Source organism: Genypterus blacodes, unplaced genomic scaffold, assembly GCF_046128005.1.
Source record: "Genypterus blacodes isolate CSIRO-AG114 ecotype Tasmania unplaced genomic scaffold, CSIRO-AGI_Gbla_v1 ptg000209l_1, whole genome shotgun sequence".
Classification (NCBI taxonomy): domain Eukaryota; kingdom Metazoa; phylum Chordata; class Actinopteri; order Ophidiiformes; family Ophidiidae; genus Genypterus; species Genypterus blacodes.
The window spans coordinates 306,365-329,719 of record NW_027467008.1 but is presented as its reverse complement, the minus strand read 5'-3'; the positions used below and the strand labels follow the sequence as shown (position 1 = coordinate 329,719).

Sequence of the window (23,355 nt, the reverse complement as noted above, 5' to 3'; positions counted from 1 at the left end):
AACAAGATTCAGCATCACCATGGTTTGTTATCGGACTAAACCTACCAGCAGGACGGCACTACGTATGTACTGTGTGTATACTGAGTGTACCAGGAGAACTGTGAGAACATTGTATTGTAGGCATGCAGGCGGATCAAAGATCACTCGGAGGATTTTGAAGCGCGTACAAGACTAAAGCACATGTCGTACAGCGATAACAGTCTGTGTGTTTACAGGCTCTGGGTTAGTATAGGGACCGACAGCTACAAGTACACCCACCACACTGTATTTGGAGTATGTACAATGTAAATACGTTAGGTACAGTATGCAGAAAGGTCAGAGTGGAAGAGAACCAGCGGCCATGTTTACACGCACAGAGATCCGACCTGAAAAGCTCCTCAGCTCCTTCAGCTGCTGGAACGTTGCTACGTTAAAGGACAGTGAGAGTCGCCCCCTAGTGGTGATGGCAGGAATAGGTTGAGTTCTGTTAAAAACTAAACCAAGATGTCACTTTAATTTGAGTCAATCACTTGTTTGGAATGTCCGTAAGTGAAAGAGAAGGATGGAGCTAAATGTGCATGTCATTTATATTGTTTCTGTACGCTCTGGCATGCTGAGATGGTTGTGATCTGGTTTTAGGGGCACATTTCTGGGGCTGGAGGCTCTGTGCATGTAAACCAAACCACTGAGCAGACTGGAAGAGTAGAGGGAGCTGTGGCGAGGTCACAGAGAGGGGAGGGAAACCTCAACACCAGACACACACACACACACACACACACACACACACACACACACACACACACACACACACACACACACACACACACACACACACACACACACACACACACACACACACACACACACACACACACACACACACACACACACACACACACAGATCAGCCGACTTCGTCACACTTGGGGTCTGCAGGCTTCCTCGGCCCCCAGTCTCTGAAGAAGCCTTTGGCCACACGCGACTCTCTGAAAGTCACCGTCAGGGAGTTGATGGTGACGTCGGTGACCGTCACCTCGCCCGGACACACAACGGGCCTCCACGCCTCGGCTCTCACCGACGCAGTGACGTCGCCGGGTCCGATGGCGTCGCTCCACTCCTCCGTCCTCTTCTCTCCTGAAGGGAGGGAGGAGAAGGCGGAGAGAAAGGGAAGGAGAAAGAAGCAGATTTGCAGTGATTGCATCAAGCTTTGTCATGTGTCTCTGTTATTAAGTTACCCTCCTCAGACTGACCTGGATAAGTTATCTCTGCTCTGATAGATGTTATAAACTGACAGAGGCAGTTAGGATGCATTTGCCAAGAGGAAGCAGATCGCTGTGAGGGCTTTTAGAGTGTTCAGGAGGAGAGAAGCGTCCTGCCATAGAGCTATTTAGAGCAGACGTGAGGGACGACTCAATCTGAAACACTAAATCGAGGGACGTTTGTGTCTCGGTGCTCAATGAAACGAGCGTACCAGAGCCTGCTGAGGTTCACAGACAAAGTCAAGTGAACTGGGTCGTTATGGTGATTAGAGTCGACTAGCTGACCGACTGACACACTTACCATCTACAATGCTTCCTTTCTTCTCCATACTCTCCTTCCTATCATCCCCTTTCTCCTCCTCCTCCTCCATATCTTCATCTTCTTCCCTCTCCTCCTCCTCCTCCTCCTCCTCCTCATCTTCCTCCTCCTCCTCCTCCTCTCCCCATCCTTCCCAGTCCTCTTCTGAGGGAGTCGGAGGGTTGGAGTCGAGGCATGTGAGCGGGATCCTCCCGGGTTTGTTTTTGTGATGTTGCAGTGGCGTTGGCTCGTGCTCCTCGTCGGCGTCGGGCAGCAGCGAGCGAGTGAGCGAGAGACGTAGCCGGGGCGCAGGCTTCTCTGGAGGCTTGTGGGCACTTCGGAGGTCCATGGTGTAGACGGTGTTCTGAGTCAAGATCAGAAAGAGAAAACACATTTGACTGTTTCTAAATGTAAACGTGACCTAGACACAAACAAGATCAGAGCGACTTCCAAGCTCTTAAACTCACAACAAGACATCACATTCATTTAGAACAGAACAAGCTGAGATTACAACCCATGTGACCAAACTCACTTTATCAGTTTGACTTTACAGGTAAACAAACTGAGTTCATGCAGAAATGAAGTTCACTGCTTCAGTATTCTCCTGTAACTGGAGTCCTGCTTTGCTATGGTAACCTTGTTTACGCTCATAAAGAGACATGGAGACGGCAAAGACAATCACTTTACCACTGGACGGATGGACGGAGACAATAAGGGAATGAGAAAACCCTAAAGTTGTCGTTGAATTCCAAACTTTACCTGCAGCAGAAGTCTTTTGGCTTTGGCTCCTTTCCTCTTGTGTCCCACAGTTCTGTCCCTCTGCTCTCTGTCAAAGCCAAACAGACCATCAACCAGGGCCCGACGGCAACATGTCTGCCACTGGACATATACAGTCAGGCTGTTAAGTGCTGGAGCTCAGGCGCTGTTTACACGTCTGCTGTCCGGATGTGTTCCTTTAACTATATAGGAGATATACTGCAGGGGAACTGTGGCCCCAGGTACACACAAGAGCTCAGATCACCTACAACCACTGCTTATACTCCAAAGCTACATAACTGGAGCCATTTACTCAATAAACTGTGGGAATGGTTTGGAAATTTGTGGGCTCAGATGATTAAACTGCAGCGTTTAGACTCGGAGGGGAAGGATTAGACGTATGCATAAACGGTCCATAAACTGGGGGCGCAGATTAGAACCCCCTGTGGTGCTCAGGCAGACACAGGCGTCTCTAAGTGTGCAGTGCAGAGGTGCTGGATGAATGTACAGCCGCTCTAATCTGTCGGTGTCTCCCCAGCAGACAGTATGACTCATGGATCGGCGGGAGCCTTACTTCTCTTCGTAGGCCTGCACTAAGCGCTGGTCCAGGATGTGCTCCTCAGGCTCCCACGTGCTGTATCTGCAGGAGGGCACAGAGCAGGAAACCTTCATAACCTCTCTGCTCTTTAATCACACCATTCTGTGAATACATGGAGAGGAGCGATTGTTCTCCTTCCACTTTAATATGTATTCTTTTATACTGGTACTTGGCTCCATTTTCAATTCTGCTGAATCCTGGAGTTATTGATGAGTCATTCAGGGTGAAGTGTGCATACTCACTTTGGAGGCCATCCTTTCCACTTGAGCAGATACTCCACATTCCCCTGTGAAGCACAAAGCAGCAGAGTTTCACATCTCATTCATAACTAAATCAGCACCGTCAGCATTTAAATGTGAGCGGTCAGGTGATGCACACAGGCGACGAGCCTCATCTGGATCAAAGTTAGGACACAAACTGCATCTTTGCCAAGTCTTTCTGTGGTAAAGCACCACTCCCATCGGCCAGAGGGGGCGCCAAAATCAATGCTCACAACTTGTTACAACTCTGTTTGGGGTTTTTCCCAGAGCCACACTGATACTTTCAGAATAAAACGGTTTGTGAGTTTCTGACTAATCCTGCAAACAGACAGACAAGCACAAGTAACAGAACCTCCTCAGTGGAGTAATAAAGGCTGCAGGAATGACGCATGGTGCAACTGACAGACACTGGCTAGAGGTTGCATAAGCTGGGGGTGGTGAGGAGTTTACTGATGTCCAGTTGGGACAGCAAACAGTCACCTCTGAGGAGGTTTAAAGAGTTTAGGATTGTTGTGTTGTTATCATGCAAAAACTCCTGAAGTCAGTGATTCAATTCCTTCGGTATTAGAGGCGAGCTGATCCAGGAAGGACTTCAATCTTCATCATCATGACCTTATGGACCAGAATCAAACATTTAAATTAAGATCGTGTAAGAAATTATCAGAGCTCTGTGACGATCTAAAACTAGCTTGAGGCGATTTGTTTTGTCTGTATTTATTCATGTCATATATATATTCAGTTCACGTGCTATCAGGTTATGTTTATAATTAACAGATCATGTAAAATGTATGACTTCCTCATGCCAGCCGAGCCGCTGAGTGTTACTCATCCTCTGCTGTGACATCATCCACACTCACTTCCCAGCTGTGAGTTATTCCCGGGATGGTGAAGTCACCACTTTTCCCGACTTCAGTCACATCCCCCCCCCCTCAAACATCACTGCACTTTATCAAAGTCCACAATGTAAACATGCAGATCTGATGACACAAACAAACAAACACTGAGCTGGAACTTAAAGACTGATAACAACACGTGACCTGATAACTGAACCTGTAGTTATCATGACAACATGCATCATTACAGTCAGTGGGATCACTGTGTGTTTAATAGAAACGTGTCTCGTGTGGCAATAAGGTCCCACTTATCTTGGGATCTTGTCAAATATATGAAAGTGCAATTTCTTAAACGCTCTAACGGCTCTTATCAAACTTTACCAACTCACTGCTGTGACCTACTATGGAGCTAAAGATAAAGCTAAACACACGGGGGAGGGGGGGCGGGGGGCTACCCTGCATGTTGGTGCCCCTGGATTTGTAACTACGCACCTGCAGCATATAAACACACACACATGAAGCTAAAGCACATTAGGGATCAAACAGGCCCAGAGGTGAATCATCACGTCCCTAGTTCGGGCCGAACACCTGCCGGGCATGGAGCTCCACGTTCCGTTAAAGCGGCCGGACCCGCCCCCCCCACCGGAGCCTGGAATTAAAAACATTGGCCGCGCATCTCCCCATTTAATCCGCTTATTAGCATCAAAAGTAGCATCCGCGCACCCACACATGACAAACACACACGCACACACACACGCGCACACACACAGCTACATCACCTTCCTGAATCTCTTCTTCAGGACCGATTCCACGGCGAACACTTGCTCTCCGATCGCTGACAGCTCCATCTCTGCGCGTCATAAAGTGCCGTTTCCCGGTGTAGCTCGCCGATGACAGCGGTCCCTGGGCGCTGTGCTCTCCGTGGCGCTTCCCCCCTTCAGCCGCCGCGTCTCCCGGGCACTTTGAGGGCCATTTACCCGCCCGGACTCGCTTCTGATGGATGTTTCGGTGCGTCCGCTGACTTTAGGAAATCTGCGACACATCTGCACACTGCGGCGCGCGCCCCCGCTACCCGGAGGCGCGCGCGTGAGTTCGGGTTTCCTCGCGCTCGACCGCCCCCCCCCTCCTCTTTCTCATCGTCATCATCATGAGAGCACTACATTCCCAGGCAGCTGAGGAGGATTCAGCTCCACACACACACACAGCAGCATAGAGTAACACTATAGGCATTTTATTTTTATGCAAAAAAAGGAAAATACAGTGACATTTAATCACAACTTCTTGATTAGAGGTGATGAATGGATTGTCATGGCAACAAATACAGAATCTTAGAGGGGGTTCCACCACTGATTTAACACCAGTTTTGTGTAAAGGCTTTAGAAATGTGCAACGTCAGGCAAACACACCTCTATGACATCATAGGGGTTCTTCCTGTTGATGCCCAACGCAGGGCTCACGTCCTTTCAGGTTATCAACAGGTCAGACGCAGTGGGGGTCAACATACTTGACCTCTAGGAGTGACTTTAGTGTTCAAAAGCATTGCACCGACACCCCTGTGATGTCATAGAGGTCACGTCTCCCTCACAGCCTGGTCACACGTGCTGAATAGTGATCCACAAGCCCAGTAAAGTGAATCTGATGCAGTGAGGCCCCTCCCCCTTTAAATGACTTAATGCAAAATAGTGAGTCGCCATAGTAACGAGGTGATTGGTTCCTCTTCAGGCCAAACCTCAGCTGGCTGTGATTGACAGCAATGCCTCATCCCACTGCAGCCAACGCTCCAGTGTGTCCGTGAGGAAGGAGCACAGCATCATCATCATCATCATCATCATCGTCACGATAATGACATTAAAGGTCTACAGACAGGGCCGGGACTGAAGCGTCTCATTCCAGGTCCGTGTGATATCTCGTCTTTATAAAATCAAACTATTTCAAGTCCTTGGCTGAGAAAAATAAAGGATCATCAGACGTTAGTGAGTCGCCTCGGCTGCTTCTTCTTCTTCTTTAGATTTACAGTAATTTAGTGCATCTGAGTACAACTCAACAACAAAACGGGCTGGACGTGTGCGGCCCCTCTTCATCTTCAAGAGAAACGCATGTCGTCTTCAATGTAAACAAGTTAAGGCCAATATTGTCCACAACAGACAATACGTGTAAAGTATAAACAGTCTGTAGCTCACAGATCAATCAGCTGGGATGACATCACTCTCATCATCATCATCATCATCCTCAGTGGGCTCTCTCATAAGGCTTGGTCGTCTGTCTGGACATGTGCTCGTCCAGTCTACTTTCTCTTTTCCTTCCACTCTGACTGATTTCTTCTTTCTCTTCCTTTTGTAAAGCAAACTTCCCTTTTTGACCACAAACAAAACAACTTTTCTAGTTAGTTCCTGACATTGTCTGTAAGCTGTATTTGGCAGGTTTTGACACAAATGACTGAAGAAGAAGAGGAAGGGGGGGGGGGGGGGAGTTCCTGTGTGGGCCGAGCTCCTGTGCTACAGAGGGAAACTACAGAGGCCGGCGTGTGTTTGCCCTTTAATCAACAACAAAGAGGGTCCTGGGGGCGGAGCTTGTGTAGTATCACACTGAAATCCAGCACTGATGAATACTGAGACTAAATACTATAAAATAAGAAAGAGGTGGCAAACATCCACTAGAGGGAGTGCTTGGCCTGGTGTTTGCATTGCTCTGTTGCACTATAAAAAGTGTGTGTGTGAGTGTGTGTCTGTGTCAGCATCAGGGACAGGACGAAATACAACGTTGTGTGACATCAAAGGGGACAGCAGGAGTGAGGGAGATGGAGATACGGTCACGCTAAGGTGAGGGGGCAAAGGGGGCACGGGTGAGAGAGAGAGACAGGGAGAGAGAGAGACAATCACACAGCATGAAGGGAGAGACACAGACACACACAGTCTGAACTCCAGCTTTGGAAACAAAAACCCAAAAATGACACTGAAAAATAGTTGAGATATAAAAACACAAAAAACAGCTGAAACGTAAATTATAACGGCGACGTTGTGTCAGTCTGAGCGACGCCGCGAGTGACGGACTGATTATTGGCGATTCTCCCTGTACGTTACGTGTTTGCTTCCTTCATTGCTTGGCGAGTCCAGCAACGGCCGTGTTAACCAAACCTAACGGGCCAGGAGGGAACGCCTCCCTTATGATCCCACCGTCAGCCTGGTCAGTCAGTCGGTCGGTCAATCAGTCGGTCGGTCAGCCCGTTCGCCCCTCACAGCCGTCCGACCGCCACGTCTGCTGCGCCTCCACCTCCTCCGTGACCACCAGGAGGAGTTCACAGTTCTTCCCTCGCAGCTGCTGGCGGAGGAACTTCCTGAGAGGAACAATGAGTCACAGACATGAAGGTGAGAGGCAGCGTACATATAGAGTATAGAACCAGAAGAGGCAGAGCAGAGGAAAACTAAAAACTGAAGAATTAATGGACTTCTAGGTTTGTAGCAATAAATGCAGTTACCCAGATTGTCCACAGAGTGGCACTGTAGAGCTGAATACAGGCTACAGAACCCTAAACCGTCATGTAAACATGGATACAGTCTGTATCACACACACACACACACACTCTCACACACACACACACACACACACACACACACACACACACACACACACACACCAGCTCACAACAGCTCAGAGTAGCAAATGTTTGACCCAATACATGTAAATCTTCATCATAGCAGTGAAGAGGCACACATGCACACACATTCACACACCTGAGCTCATCCGGGTTGCCGATGGGTTGCGGCCCGCGCAGCTTGGAGTCCAGGTTGTAATAGACTCCGCCCACCTCTCTGACGCCTATCCAGTGCTGGCGTTTGAGCGGCAGCCTCAGAGGCCCCCAGCGCAGGTTTGACGGCACGTTGAGGATGAAGCCTGTGACGTTGGACAGGTCGATGCTGCCCACATCCCTGCACACACACACACACACACACACACACACATAAATACACAAAGGCACCCTCCACTATTTGTACTTTTCTCTTTGGAGCAGGAGGCTCAGCAGAGTAAAGTTGTGAGTTTCAGATGAGAGTATTCAGTTGTTGACTTTGGACGACACAATAGAGGCGATTACACAATAGAGATGGCCAGACGACTTCCCTCCCCATCATTTATCCCATTTAGTGATGTAGGACTGTAGTGGAACTGTCCCACCCTTTCATTAAGTTGAAGCTGCTTCTCTCTGTGATGCTGCAGCTGTGAGGCAGGACGTTATGGATCACTCCTCCTCATTATTAAAGGAAAGGGCTGGCAATTTTAATGGTCAGATCTCCAGCCAAAGATGTTGGAAATCTTGAATACAAACAACCAGCGAGACACACGGGCGTCGTGAAGGGGACGGCGTCTGTCCTCACAGCTGATTAACGTGGACTGGACACGCCAAGAAGGAGGTTATCAAAACAGAGCAGGCTTCATTATAAACACCAGGGCCATAAGTTTGATCACAACGCCTCCTTCATGCAAGAATGGATGAAGACAAGTGTTCTGGGTTGAAAGGAGACACAGATCCTCATTCTTCCTCCATTTAAAAAGGGATAAATTAACTTTTTTAATTGTCATGTAAGCACAATAACAGGATGAAATGTATGTATACATATTTAAGGACTAAATGAGATTAGTACGTCTGAGTACAGAAGCCTGAGATCAGCAGAGACGAGGCTTCCTGGTGTGTGTTGGGTGATCGGTGTGAGGTGTGGATGAGTGACCTGTGAGAGTGAGACACACTTCCTCCAGTCTGACGTGTGTCCAGCCGCTCTGTGGTCTGGATGCTGCTCTGCATTTAGAGCAGCGCCTTCGTGTTTATCGAGCAGTAGACAAACACAGAACTTTGTTTTTGTCGGAGTTATCAGATCTCAGGCCGCTCTGATTGTGTTCCTGTTTTGTTCTCGACAGGGAAACAGGAAAACGACCTTTCAGACAACATTCACATTCGACTGATAAAACAAAGTCCTCAGCTGACTGATAATGAAGGAAGTCAGATAAGTTGCTGTGCTGACTCATCAATCAGCTCATCTGAGACCCCGGAGCAGCAGGCCACATACACACAGGGGACACACACACAGGGGACACACACACACAGGGGACACGCCGAGCCTCTTTACAACGTTTACCATCCATTTACAGGGCGGCATTTAGGCCACGCCCCTTTCTATGCAGCCTTCTAATGGCAAGTCAGGAGGATTCCAGCGTCGGCAACGTGAGAACGAGGGCGAACAGCTGAGCGGTGCATATGTCAGAGCATCACGGTCGTCATGCCGACGCTCGTGCGCGCCAAACGGGGAAGTGATGAGGTCATACTGTCTCTCCTTATCACGTCCCTGTCTCCTTTCAGCTCGGCCCCGCTGTAAGAGTGACCTGAGCACCTTGCACACACACACACACACACACACACACACACACACACACACACACACACACACACACACACACACACACACACACACACACACACACACACACACACACACACACACACACACACACACACACACACACACACACACACCAGCAGGAGCAGGAACTACCTGGTGCTGGGATGTTCCCTCACTCCCTCTTTCACACTGACGCAAACACAATCTCAGGTCCATTAACGGGCAAAGGTCACCGCTGTTCTCACACGTTCACACACGTTCACACACGTTCACACACGTTCACACACACATGTCTGTCCAGGAGTGTCCCTGACTCTGAGGCTGACATTCTGCACATTAAGCATCAAACCCAAAGTAAACAAAGCCTCCTCACCTTCTCTTGTCCCACCAAACCGCCTCAAAGCCACGAGTCTGCAGGGCGGCCATGATGACGTTTACGTCGTAGTTCCCGTTTCCCAGCATGTTCTTCTTGTGAGGCGTCACCAGAGTGCTGGGAGAGAGTCTGCAGGAGGAAGCGGCACAGAGGTGAGGATGAGGATGGTGTCCATGTAAGCCCCCTGTGTGTTCTGGCCTCTGGCTCACCTCTGGTAGATCTCCTGAAGCGTGTCCCTGCTGAACGCCGTCCCATCCTGGAAGACGTTGTTGAGGGCGTGCAGGGCGCACAGCTCCCTCCTCTGCTTCTCGTGGTAGATGGTCGGAGGGCTCACAGAGGCCTGGGGGGGCAGGGGGTGGTTGAGGGAGGAAGAGGAGGATGAGAGATCCCTCCTCTCCTCCGCCCCTGCCTCCCCCCCTCCTTTCTGCTTGCTGACCTTCCAGGGCATGCAGCCCAGCTCCTGCAGGCCCCCCCTCCCCCGGCCCCCTGGGTACGGAGCGCTCCCCATCCCCGGACCTCCAGCACCAGCAGCACCTCCAGCTCCGCCGCTTCCTCCTCAGCTGCTACGCACGCGACGCTACATCGGGACCATAACGACCATTGCCATGGCAACCTCTCAGCCTCTTGGAAGAGAGGCGCTTGTGTGTGTGTGTATAATGGGGGGGGGGGGGGGGGGGGGGGGGGGGGGGCTGTAAGGTAAATGAGGCCTGGGTGTGTTTAACAGGGCTGCACCTGCTCTGGATAAAGGTCACAGCACAGCGGGGGGGCAGAAGCTACAGACTGAAGGTCCAGACACACACACACACACCGACTCCAACAGGCTACAGACCAGCACACTGCCAGCGTGTGTGTGCGTGCGAGTGTGTGATGCTTGTTTCCATCCAGCCTATAGCTCTGCAGTTCTTTCCATCGTCCGGCTGAAGCCTCACTTCCACTGGAGCAGAGAAAGAAAGAGAGAGAGAAAGAAAACAAAACATTTTCATTTAGACTGATTACTTAATAATGTGGACTTTAGTTTCCAGAGTCCTCTTATAAGGAGAGAGAGGAGATCAACTTCACATTTAATGACACATAAATATGATATAATTACATCTGATACACACACACACACACACTCTAGTAGTTGTGCTGGCAGACAGACGCTAACAGGCGGAGTGGAGAGAAGGTAAACACTCAGTAAGCTAGCTGAGCCTGACAGACAGCGACGCGCGAGCACACACACACACACACACACACACACACACACACACACACACACACACACACACACACACACACCGATGTGTCGCCCTCGAACCGAACCTGGACCGATGCAGCTGATAGTTAAACTCATCTGCCTCCTTCGGGTCTCGCTGGCAGCCCCACGTACGTGACCACACACACTAAACACACTCACACACACTCGACACTGACCTGACGCCTTCATGGACCGACACACACACACGCGGTTCGGCCCCAAATCTGCGCTTTTCCTCCCGGAGCCGCTCACTCCTTTGTCTCCAGCACTTTTCCTGCTCTCTCTATCACTCTCTCTCTCCTTCTCCTGGGCATGCGCAGTGCGGCTCCCCTGGCTCCGTGTTACCCTGTCACCGCCTGCGTCACAGCGCGCGGCCCCTTCCTCCCAAACTGACAAACTTTGACATTTAAGACCCCCGACAACTTTTATTAATTATTTTATTCACAACATTTACAACAAAGTTTTGCAAGTTGAGTTTTTTAAAAGTTTGGAAGTTGTCGTGTTTGTTTTGTGCGGCTTGTTGTTGAGGTGTAACAGGTCTCGCCCCAGGCTGGGTTTGAACTCGTGACCTTGGAGTCGGGAGGCTGTGCTGAGCTTCACTGTATGTCAACAAAACAAGACGTAACACTTCTGTAATGATGTAGACGTCACCAAATGTCATTTTCAGGTATCAAATCTTTATCTTATCCAGTTGTTTTGTTTTAAAGTATCTTCTAAAGGGGAAACATGAGAGTAAACGTTGTTTGTACTGTTTGCTGTTTTTAATGTTAAAGATCTTTACCAAAGACAAAACATGTAAAGGATTATTTATTAATCTCTCAACGTTTCAGGCAGAGTTGCAATAAAGCACGAGTGTTAGTTAGTACATGAAGCCAACAGGGGGCGCCATTGCGATCAGACATACAGTATCTAAATGCCACTGCCATATTTATTTTATAACGGTATCAAAGTTTCACCCTTGTCCCTTGTCAAATCTCTCTCACACACACACACACACACACACACACACACACACACACACACACAAACACAAACACAAAGCGGTCACATGTGTCCTAGTTGTCTGCTCAGTGCCGAGGCCATGTCAGTCAACAGCTCCTGCTTGATGTCGTCCTCCCTCTTTTGCAGCTCGTGGACGAAATGTCCCCTCAGTGTCTCCACCTCAGCTACTCGCCCCAACACCTTCCCACGGACCAGTGCCTGCACCTCTGTGGGGCAGTCTGGCCTGTTGTCCACGAGCTCAGGTCTCTGTCCACAGAGAGTCAGGGCTGCTCTGAGACCTCCAGCGTCCTCCTCCAGCAGCTGATGCTCAGTACGTGACGGAGCCAGACGGTCTCCGTGGGTGAGCACAGGGACAATGTGTCCTCTGACCTCGACTCCAAACAGCTCCATGGTGGCTTGGACTGCCTGGGACACATCTTGGTCGACCACCAAGCTGGAGCCCGGGGCTCGGATCACCAGGAGGAAAGCATGCGGACCAGGACTGCTGAGCTGGATGCTCCGTAGAGCTTCCAAGGCTCTCTTACAGCCTCCCAAAGACGGCCCCAGCAGATCCGGAGTATCAATCACTGTAACCTCTCTGTCATCCACCAACATCTTCAGCTTGGTGCTTTCCATCAGGGGACCATCAGGCATCCTGGTCTGGGCTACACTGCTGCCCAACAAAGTTCTTGCCAGCGAGGTCCGTCCCCCACCAGAGGGACCCAGGAGGATCAACCTCAGGCCCGTGTCCCTGCTGGGGCGAGAAGTGTGGGGGCTCAGGCTGCTGCTGGAGGTCGGATCTGATGCCAGCCTCTGTTTGTCTTGGGATGAACCTGCAGCAAGTTATTAGGAGATGAATATCATCAGCAGAACATCTTAGACTTATTCAGGTCTTCCTCAGGTGCAGTTTAAGGAGCATGAGGATGTGATGATGGGATTATACAGGGAGATATTTTTCATTGTGGCAGCTGACAAACAAGAGAACAGCAGCACCAGAAAACCTTTAGACTCACGTTCGCTGTGCGTGAACACCGACTCCAGATGCTTGAGGAAGTCTGGGAAGAAGAAGAAGAAGAAGAAGAAGAAGAAAAAGAAAAAGAAGAAGAAGAAGAAGAAGAAAAAGAAGAAGAAAAAGAAGAAGAAGGTTTGGATGGAGATGGCCGCCAACAGACAAACAATAAAAAACAAAACATGGAGGAGGGAAATGAAGGCAAACTTACTGATGACAGTATGGGAGAAGGCAAGCAGCCACTTGAACTTGGAGGGCACAGCTGATGGAGGAGCAGGAAGGAGTTTAGTTACAAACACAGATTCACTTTCACAACCCAGTCACTGTTCCATCTTCACCTAAAGGCCTCTTTCAAAGGGAACAAAGAGGAAACAACTAAAACAAGTCGAGCTCTCACCTGCCATAAAGCGCCAGATGCGAGACATCCATTTAAAAAGCGTCTGGAATGCTGAGACACAAGAGAGACGGAGCCAATCAGAATACAGATTGATGTTTGTAGCTTTATAGGTGAAAGGTGACAAATTATCTGCTGTATTCTGTACCCCGGATGGTTCCCACCAGGCGGCTCACCCAGCCCCACAGCGCCGACAGGCCTGAGACACAAACAGCTGATTAAAGACATCTACTTCATATCACACACACACACACATTCAGGCTTTTATCTTATTCGTGATGATTCATAGTTGTGTATTCCAAACCCACCAGTCAGAGAGCAGAAGATACGAATCGGCCATCGGATCAGAGCTGGAAGGGCTGCAGGGACAAAGGGAGGAATAAGGAATGTGATGGTTTATAGATGATGTCATTATGTGGACACTGAGGGCAGAGACAGAGGTTTAAACTGTCTTGTACTGACTCTGTGAGAACCTGTAGAGCAGATATCCAACCAGGGTGAAGGCTCCCATCTGCACGCTGTTATTACTCCACACGCCTGCAACAACACATGAGACAAACACACACTCTGTAAACACTCTGAATGTGTGTATGTATGTGTGTGTGCAGGTTTAGATGCAAAGAGAAACCAAAGGCCCCTTTGAGTGATCCAGCTGGAGTGAAGCTGTTCAACAACTAAGATCAACAACTAACTCAGTGTAAACAATCATCACAGACCATGACAGTCCTTTATTTGTCATGTCCTCACCTGTGACAGCCTCATCAGAGTTGCATTTACATTCCGTCTCCATCTTCATCTGCACCAGACCCTCACACTCGCCCCCACTAAGAATCTATGAGGTCAAAGTTCAGATTAACACCAAAGGTCACGAGTGAGTCGCAACACTGTTTCCAAATCAACTGAAATGTAACTTAAGGAACACAAACACGTCCTGCTCAGTGTTATCAGTCAAAACAGACACATGGTTACAGGTTCCATCTGTGACGAGCTGTCAGCTGATCTACACACCCAAACATGAGACCTGACACACCACAGACATTACATATGCTAAACATAGTAAAGACAGAGATGTGTGTGGAGCTGTGTTACCTGCGCCTGGTCTGAGCGAGTAAACACCATAAACGTGACGCGGCTCACACGTGGTGCGGCCTCCTCTTCCTCCTCCTCCTCCTCCTCCCTGCAGAGGCATGAACCTGTGCCGGCCTGCCTCAGCGGGAACACGGCTCACTGTATGTGCTGTAACAATGCAGCAACACACACACACACACACACACACACACACACACACACAGGTATGCTGCCACACCTCCACTGACACACCTGCAGCTTTCTCTCTGATCCGACAGGAAGAACAGGAAACGCTGCACCACACCAGAGGCAGATTCAGGTTTTTATTACAAATGTTTATCAAATATCATTCCAGTTATGAGAAATATGGAGTACAATGGATTCAGAGGAGGTTCTAACCAAGACAACTGGAGTCAGGCCTGTCCTGCTAGTGCGCCACCTGCTGGCTGCTCCTGTCCCTTACAGGTTGGTGGTATGGAGTAGCAGGACCGCTCTGACTAAAACTTAAGAGGCTCAAATGTACACACACATGCAGGTTCGGGTCGTTATGGCGACTCAGAGAGAAAAGTGTCATTGGTGAAGGTTAGTGCTCCTGAACATGAACCAGTATGACATCATACAGACATGATGAGGTTAGATTCTGGTCCTTATGAGCCCAGCTTGGCAGTCAGAGCGTCCATCAGCTCCTGCTTCTTGGTCCCGGTGGTTTTAACTCCAAACTGCTTGCAGGCCTCCTTCAGCACCGGCACCGTCAGCTTTCCCAGGGTGCCGTCCTGCACGTGCGCCCTCAGCTCGCTCTCCGACACCTCCGCTTTGGGCTTCTTCTCGGCTCCGCCTCCGGAATCAGCTGTAAGTGACGGGCGGTTAAACATCTGGACCGACTCACTTCAGACTTCAGTGTTGTGTTGACGTGTTGGGCTCTGACCTGCTCTGCGTTTAGCGGCTGGTTTCCCCTCGGGGTTGTAGTCGGCAGGATAGACCAGATCCTTAAACTCCTGCACCAGAGGACCCAGGCGGCCGTCCATCTGCTCCAGCTTCGGCACTGAGAGAGAGGAAGAGAGAGACGGATGAAGAACGAGAGAGAGAGAAAGAGAGAGGAAGGGGCGATCATCCGGCTCTACTGAGTGTGCGTGTGTGTGTGCGTCTCACTGATGAGGTCCTCTGTGGATTCTGGAACGTTCATGTCCAGAGCCAAGGCCTCCAGGTTCCTGTAGTGCTGCTGCAGGACCGGGTTCTCAAAAGCGTCGGCCCTGCAGTTGAACACCAGAGAGACTTTAGTGTTTTAAACTCATGAATGCTTCACATTCCCCAGTGTTCCCTACAGAACATGGAGTCCTATGTGTTAATGTGTGTCAGACTCAAGTCCTGAATGAAGCTACCGGGCAGCAGCTCCCTGGGATTCTGTTCAACCCCATTAAGACATAGATACACTCCTCTCCTCTTGCTGGGCCCCTGTAATCATTTATTCATGGAGCTACCTGTATCTGAAACGGAGCTTAGAGACGATCTGCTTCATCTTGTCCACCTGAGTGGTGGAGGCAGACGGGTGCTTGGGGGGGTCCAGGGTCCGGATGTCGTCAGCGTACGGCAGGAAGATGCCGTTAAAGCCTGACAGAGAGAGAGAGAGAGAGAGAGAGAGACAGAGGGAGAGAGAGACAGAGACAGAGAGAGACAGAGAGAGACAGACAGAGACAGAGACACTAGAGATGAAGAAGTTTTCTCCCAGTATGTAAACATGTTTGTCCCCTCTGTCATGTGACTGAGACCCCGTGGAGCCTGGATCTCTGTGTTTGTACCTGGTGGCGTTGTCTGGACTCTCCCTTCATCCGTTTCCTCTTTCTGAGGCACCAGCGCCAAAAACCTGGGCGGCATGTTCCGGCGGGGGATGTAGCGGCACATGGCGAACACGTTCTTCTCGCTGCACTTAGTCAGCAGGGCGGAGAACACACACGCGCTGCCTGAGGATCACAGATCAGTCACACACAGACGTCTGGATTGAAAGGTGCATGAAGCTGAGCCGGCCCGTACCTTTGACCTGCTCCTCTTCAGGGTAGATGAAGACAGAGGGACGCATGTGGTGGTGCAGCTTCAGCTTCTCCATCGGTTTGAACCCGATCAGAAACATTCCGGGGTCGTCAAACTTCTTGATGGCGTCCACCTCGTCCTTCTCCATCACAATCTGCTTCTTCCCGTACACCTGGAGCACAAACACAGCTCTGTCTCACTTTATGGCAGAGTTTGGTTTGGGTCGGGGTCTGGCCCTCAGGCTCCGTCCTCACCAGGGCTTTCTTGATCTCGCTGGGCAGCAGCAGGCTTCCTGTCTGTGTGTGGAAGGTTCTGGTCTTGCTGCGCACCGGCTCGTTGCTCTCCCTGTACAGTCTCACTGCGGTGGGTTTGCGGGCCGTCACAGCGGTCGAGTAAATTCCCACCGCCACGTTCATGCCCTCGCCTAGACACAGACTAATTCTAGAGAGCAGAGAGAGGAGTGAAGAAGAGGAGGGAGGGTGGGATTCTGCATGCAGACTGACACGGCTTCACGTCTCTACCTGGATGTGGCTCTCTTCTTCTGCTCCTTGGCCCGGACCCTCTTCTGGAGGTCCTCCAGCTTCTCACAGGCGTCCACCTGCAGCCCCAGCTGACTCTCGTCCTCTGGTGGACTGATGACGTCGCGGAAGAAAAGCGAGACGTCGAAGCCACCGGGTTTCATCAGGTGCATTAAGTCAATGACCACACCTTAAAGAGGAGGAAGAGCTCCAGTGAGGCTTCATACGAGCTAAACACAGCAGATTAGGACTTACAGCTGAGATAAATGTGTTTTAAATGTTACACTGACAATAAGAACATATAAGAGTATAAACAGGAGCAGGTGAGTGTGAGTATGGCAGTGTGTCTGTCAGACCCACCCGTCCCTTGGAGGTCCCCGGCCTTGGTGCGAGCCTGCCGGTCCTTCCCACTGTCGCCCTCGTGTGGCTGGTCCCTGCAGGTGAACAGCATGAGCCGCTTGTGTGAGAGCCGCAGCTTGATGTCGCTGTACAGGTTTGCGCAGCACCACAGGGCGTCGCCCAGAGACGTCTCGCCGCTCCCCATCTGCTCCGACGCCAACTTGGCGCCCTTCTCCCCCCGCAGGGCGTCCACGCCCTGAACTCGCTGGGCGCCTGTGGACAATAAGAGAAGAAGAACACCATGCTTAGGGATTTAAAAGCAGGAATCGAAGACGACAGGACCATGGTGGGGTTGGATCTTGAGGCGTACCGGGCTCATCCAGGTCGTGGTAGATGTAAACGTGCTTGAAGGAGTTCCTGGGGTTTTTGCTCTGTTCTGTGCCGTAGAAGACCAGAGCCACCAGGTCTCTGTGGCTGCTGATGATCTTACTGGTGTACACAGTGCGCACACACTGAACACAGAGGAGGGAAGAGTCAGCTAGAAGCTCATCAAGCATGTTGTCAGATTCTTCCACTCATGTTTACTGTGACTAAAGAGAGAGAACACAGAACACAGCAGCAGACAGGTGAGCGACCAGCTGACCTGCATGGTCAAGTCAAAGTTGGAAGGCTCTCCATCTTTTCTTTTGATGAACATCTCCTTGGAGGCGTCAACCAGGAACACCAGACTGTCTCTGCCTGTGACCTTGTAGTCTCCTGAGGAAGACGTGGATGAAGAAGAAGAGAGCCTGAGTTGAATGGAGAGTGACAGCGACTATGAGCTGATGTGTGGTGGGTGTGTGTGTGTGGTCCCTCTCACCTTCTGCTTCCTCGCCTTCCTCCAGCTCTTCGGCCGCGTCCTCACTTGGGCAGAAGGAATTCCAGTCGGCCATGACCTGGAGAGTCACAGAAGCAAACAGCTCAACACGGAATGTCTCATGCTGATGATAGAGACAGAGATCAACACAGTCATTCACAAAACCTCACCAAGCTGCTAATAAGACACCGATATGACTGAAGAAAATACAAACTGGAAAGCAATAATTATGAACAAGAAAACATTTTATCCATTTAATGACACCATTATTAATGTGTTATAAGACATCGAGGTTTATCGATGAGACTCTTTTGTTTCCATTGCATTTGTTTACACATATACATCTGAATGCACATGTGCAAATCTTTATTATTTCCGCCAAAAAACAACAGTGGAATTTAAAACAAATACAAACAAATTAACATGGACACTCGTTGATCCTAAAAGCCGTAAAATCAGATATTAGCTCGTAATTAGCTACAGTTAGCTTCATCTATAGTTCCGGGTTGCTTTGTTTAAAGTGCATCTTTGCACAGAAGCAGCGGCGCAACACAGAGTGAACTCATGGAGACTTTATAAAGGCTGACGATGAGTAAATCAAAGTAAATCTAGTTACTTACTACGCGTCGCGTTGTTAGTTTATGTTCACAAGTCCGGACAAGTTTCAATGAGTAGCGCGCTCAGTTGACGTCACCACGCACGCTGAGAGTAGCGTTGAAGTACAGACGCGTGTCCGCCAATCCTGGTGCAGGGGGGGCGGGTTTGAGTTTTGAACCGTCATGCGTGTTGTTTACATCCTTGTGATGACGCAGCAGATCAGCTGATAGCCGCCGGCTAGCTTGAGCTGTCACCCACACACACACACTCGCACACACACACACACCATCCTGTGTACATTTACATCGTTTTAATCCGGGTTTGGTGTCTGCGTCATTGCAGTTCCCCGCTTTGTATTTATTCATAGTTGACATAAACTTTGTGTTCGGTGTTAGCCAGCTAGCCGGTTACTGAGTCGGCTAATACTATACTTAAGTTTCATTTTATGATCAACCTGCGCGTCACCATGGATCAGGCAAACTCATACCCGGTGAAACTCTACATCTACGACATGTCCAGAGGCATGGCCCGACAGCTCAGCCCTGTCATGTTAGGTGAGTTGTTTACCGGCTAGAGTGTTCCACAGCCCGCGAGAGAAAGCAGGAAACAGCGGGGATGCTACTGAGGCCTCCGAGCCTCATAAATGATTGATGTGTTAATGTGCAGTGAGAGTTTCTCTGACCTAATTCAACTTTTGATCATTACAGGGAAGCAGCTTGATGGGATATGGTGAGTTCAATGTTCTTCTTGATTAACTGATTAAACAACTGTGATGAGGTTTGTGAAGTTTGTTCCTTATGTGAGGAATCAGGAGCTTTGTTGTTTCACAGGCACACAGCTATTGTGGTCCACGGGAAGGAGTTCTTCTTCGTTGGAGAGGGAATCAACAGCTGTGCACCTGTAAGAATCAGCTTTGTTGTTAGATTCAAACACTGAGACACCTTCACTCAATATCGACCAGATATCAATCAACCACATACACACAATCTTTACGTATGTGTGTGTGTTTACTTTGTAGGCTGGCACCCCCCTGGGCAACCCTGACTCCATAGTGGACCTGGGCACCACTGAGGTGATGGAGGATCTCTTCATGGAGTACCTGACCTCCCAGGGCGAGTCCACATACAGGTACAGGCTCCATCACATCCTCTTTTCCTTCCTGACCCAGCTTCGTCTCCTTCTCACCCCTTCCTCTCCTCTCTCTGCTCAGCTGTAATAGCTACAACCTGTTTGAGCACAACTGTAACACCTTCAGCAACGAGGTGGCTCAGTTCCTGACAGGCAACAAGATCCCTCCGTACATCACCGACCTCCCGTCTGAAGTTCTCTCCACGTGAGTCAGCTCAGTGTCACGCAGCCGCTCTGAAACAAGTTGTCGTGTGATTGTGTGTGTTGGTCTTCTCTCTGAGTCTGGCCCCTTCAGCCTCAGTCTAACAGCCCCCCTGCTGTGTGTCCTCTTCAGGCCCTTCGGACAGGCTCTCCGTCCATTACTGGAATCCATCGTCATCAATCCCGGAGGCAGCAACATAAATGGACAGAGATAGAAGCAGGATTGTGTTTATATCAGACCTCCCTGATCCTCTGGGTTCACTTCAGGGTCGCACATTCCACATACCTTTCAAAGTAACTAACTGTCATTTTTGGATTCTTCTTTAATCACCTTCAGGGTCACTTACTACAAATTCCACTGGTAGGAAGTTTTTGGGTGCAGGAGCCTTTGGGCCCAGTGGACGCTCTGGATTGGCTAGAGTTACACTCACAGCTGTGTTCAGTGAGTTTACTTCATTCTTGTTAGACACTTAACATAATATAAACAGTTGCATTCATTAAACTGCCATGTTTGTCCATATCAGTAACATGAACCTTTACCAGTAAAGCTTCACAGCTCCTCTATCATCTCCTTCATATGGGTGTGTGTTACTCACCTGATGTAGAGTTCATTTATGGCTCTCCTATCAGGAATGCTGCTCATTGGAATTGATCACACTTTGATTCCATTACAGCTAAAAGTGTACATTTGAAATCAGTAGAGCTGTTGAGCACAGAAGCAGGTGTGGTTACTTCCTGTTATTGTTTGACCTTCCTCACGCAGTCAGCACTCCATAGGTAAAGCCACTGAATCAACCAGCTGTTGTTCTGGATCGTCTTTGTATTCATTGTGTTTGAAAGTGAAACAGCTGACGATCACCGAGCGGATCGCCGCCGCAGCAACAGCTGTGAACCTTTCAATGCCTCTCACCAAATGTCACAATATGTTCAGGTTTAAAGATATGATAACAATCTGTATAGTTTTATAATGCGAACACAGGGATTGTAAATTAATTCTACATGAATTGTTACGCAAACTAAAGGACATTAATCTGTCACTCTATTTATAGTTAGTATGTTTATGTAATGACTAAATAGTCTCCTAGGATGTTTTAATATGTTGTTGTTATGACGACCTGTCTGCAGGTCATTACAAACTATTTTGAATGTCTATTTTACAAATATTTCTTAATCTTAATCTTAATTGGAGGATTCCTTTGGCAGCAGCACCATGCAGTATATTTATCTTTATACTGGCCTGGCCTGCAGTAAACTTTGCCAAAAATCCTCTTTGCTTCCTTATAAAGACGTCTTTACATGTAAAAGACTGAACTCTGAACATCTGCAGACGCCTTGTATTACATTAATGCAGTATGTTGGACATTTGTCAGTTGCAACATTAAAATGTCCTTTTTCCTTTACTGTGTGTGTGTGTGTCAACGCTTTGTTGTTAAAGAATCATTCACCATCCAACACTTCACATAAACATTATCACAGTCTTGTTATTTTTGCCCAGAACGTTGTGTGACTCCAGATTTCGGCCCAAGTGCTTTGTAGGTTCATGCAATAGCTACAAAATCCACAAGATGTCGCTAGAGGCTCATTAGCAGCCCTTCCAGCGCACACAATGTACTGTACGTCACAGTTCTCCAAAGTAAAGAGACACAAGTCCAAACCCCTGAACAGAAAAGGGAGTTTTAAGTCTGAATCAACGAATTAAAACTTATGAAATGCATGACTGCACATATATAAATGAATCTAGTGTAATTGTAAACACTGTAACCATAAGTCAGTGGTGTTAGAAAGACAAACACATCTTGAACCCAAAGCCTCCCAATGATTTCTTTAATATTTCATCTTTAAAAGTAGCTTCTTTTTCTAACAGTTCTCTGCAAATCACATTTCTGGGTAAAAATGAATGTTTTAGTTGTCAAAAGAGGAACATATATACACACACGTCTCTCCTAAACGCATCACACCAACACGCCGCTGCTCTGACACGCTTGGACCTCAGGATTTATACATGTATCACTATTCTATACTCTTCATCATTGACCCTGCAGAGCGTCATAGCAACAGACCCAGACTCATCCTGCAGTCCAACATGCCAACAGCTCATCCTCTACAATGCACCTTAGATACACAAACTAACATCACACACCAACAGCAGTGATCAGCAGCTAGAACAAACACTCTCATAAGATGTCGTCTGACTTCATAAAGCCCTTTTTCAAACAAAAGATCTGGGGAATTCCATTGAACATATTTACACAATATTTATGAATAACAAAGAACAAAGAATGATGTCAAATATTAAAACCGATAGAAAAAACGAGTATAAAGGGATTCTATTGTGTTAAGTTAGATTTCATACAGAGAAACATTGGAAGCACTTGTTGAGTTCTGCACATTATTAACATTTTCAGAAACAACTAAACTAAAGTAAACTAAAGAACAAGAACAACTTTCTATTGCTTATTGGAACTTATTGGCTTTCAAAAACAAAAACAAAGCAGAAGCGAAACACGAGACATGAATGAGACACAGACGACCACCTGCAGCCTCTGTCGCACCAAAGTGTCCACCACTGTGTGAGTGTGTGTGTGTGTGTGTGTGCTCGTCTGTGTGAGATCAGTGAATGAGACACTCGTACATGTTGAGGTGTGTGTGTGTGTGTGTGTGTGTGGCTCCGGGGGTCATAAGAGCAAATCTGACAGGTTTAGAAGCTGACATCACATTAGGTTACTGCTGATGTGGCGGACGTCAGAGTGCGATCACACCTTCACTCTGCTGTCTGTGGTCTGGACTCAAGAGGGAAAGGTGACTTTGCTGCCTTTGTTGTGTGAGGATGAAGTCTGAGCGGCTCGTTTTTAAGGACTTCACCTCGCATGAGCACGTTTACTAAGCGGTCTGCCTGTGAGGTGGCAGATGGAGTCAAGCGTCTGTAATAGTTTGCTCATTAAGAAGGACTCACATTAAAGGAGACACATTATAAAGACTGTGTTCCTCCATACTGGCACAGGTTTGGGTTCTGGTTCTGGAGTCCTTTTTGCCAATTGCTCAGTGCCCTTGTGCTTGATGTCTAACCAGATGTATAAGTGAGTGAATTCAAATATGTTATAAGTTGATGAAAACATGTTACGGAAGTAAACGACCAATCAAAGAGAGGCTGTCAGGGCAGCATGAAGCTCAAGGATGTTACACATGAACGTAAGGTCAAACTAAAGAGCAGGACACACCCCCTTTAAAGTCATCTGATGTTCAGACGAGTCCAGGAGCCGC

The 23,355-nt window shown here is 48.7% G+C and overlaps 5 protein-coding genes across 5 annotated transcripts; 1 reads left to right on the top strand and 4 right to left on the bottom strand.

The window, feature by feature from the left end:
• Nucleotides 1-287: 287 nt before the first annotated feature.
• On the bottom strand, nt 288-5,038 carry cbx7b (chromobox homolog 7b). The gene is made up of 6 exons (XM_076169669.1): nt 4,761-5,038; nt 3,131-3,174; nt 2,865-2,930; nt 2,294-2,360; nt 1,538-1,898; nt 288-1,111 (listed from the first exon to the last, which is right to left on the bottom strand). The coding sequence occupies exons 1-6, from the start codon at nt 4,827-4,829 to the stop codon at nt 882-884; spliced, it is 837 nt and encodes a 278-aa protein (XP_076025784.1). The 5' UTR covers nt 4,830-5,038; the 3' UTR covers nt 288-881.
• Nucleotides 5,039-5,198: 160 nt separating this feature from the next.
• Nucleotides 5,199-11,283, bottom strand: josd1 (Josephin domain containing 1). Its single transcript, XM_076169688.1, has 5 exons — nt 11,155-11,283; nt 9,951-10,675; nt 9,742-9,870; nt 7,713-7,907; nt 5,199-7,315 (listed from the first exon to the last, which is right to left on the bottom strand). Exons 2-5 carry the CDS (start codon nt 10,247-10,249, stop codon nt 7,198-7,200), a joined length of 741 nt encoding a protein of 246 aa, XP_076025803.1. The 5' UTR covers nt 10,250-10,675; nt 11,155-11,283; the 3' UTR covers nt 5,199-7,197.
• Nucleotides 11,284-11,427: 144 nt separating this feature from the next.
• LOC143015613 (GTPase IMAP family member 4-like) lies at nt 11,428-14,639 on the bottom strand. Its single transcript, XM_076169660.1, has 9 exons — nt 14,452-14,639; nt 14,110-14,194; nt 13,825-13,899; nt 13,671-13,721; nt 13,511-13,561; nt 13,366-13,416; nt 13,180-13,230; nt 12,973-13,014; nt 11,428-12,792 (listed from the first exon to the last, which is right to left on the bottom strand). Exons 1-9 carry the CDS (start codon nt 14,479-14,481, stop codon nt 12,023-12,025), a joined length of 1,206 nt encoding a protein of 401 aa, XP_076025775.1. The 5' UTR covers nt 14,482-14,639; the 3' UTR covers nt 11,428-12,022.
• Nucleotides 14,640-14,734: 95 nt separating this feature from the next.
• On the bottom strand, nt 14,735-18,875 carry xrcc6 (X-ray repair complementing defective repair in Chinese hamster cells 6). Its single transcript, XM_076169712.1, has 13 exons — nt 18,789-18,875; nt 18,172-18,247; nt 17,956-18,068; nt 17,683-17,824; nt 17,334-17,585; nt 16,977-17,163; nt 16,710-16,896; nt 16,459-16,627; nt 16,227-16,388; nt 15,909-16,038; nt 15,580-15,680; nt 15,356-15,472; nt 14,735-15,277 (listed from the first exon to the last, which is right to left on the bottom strand). The coding sequence occupies exons 2-13, from the start codon at nt 18,242-18,244 to the stop codon at nt 15,078-15,080; spliced, it is 1,833 nt and encodes a 610-aa protein (XP_076025827.1). The 5' UTR covers nt 18,245-18,247; nt 18,789-18,875; the 3' UTR covers nt 14,735-15,077.
• Nucleotides 18,876-18,975: 100 nt separating this feature from the next.
• Nucleotides 18,976-21,494, top strand: desi1b (desumoylating isopeptidase 1b). Its single transcript, XM_076169709.1, has 6 exons — nt 18,976-19,319; nt 19,473-19,494; nt 19,596-19,665; nt 19,784-19,893; nt 19,976-20,098; nt 20,228-21,494. The coding sequence occupies exons 1-6, from the start codon at nt 19,211-19,213 to the stop codon at nt 20,307-20,309; spliced, it is 516 nt and encodes a 171-aa protein (XP_076025824.1). The 5' UTR covers nt 18,976-19,210; the 3' UTR covers nt 20,310-21,494.
• The last annotated feature ends 1,861 nt before the right edge of the window (nt 21,495-23,355 follow it).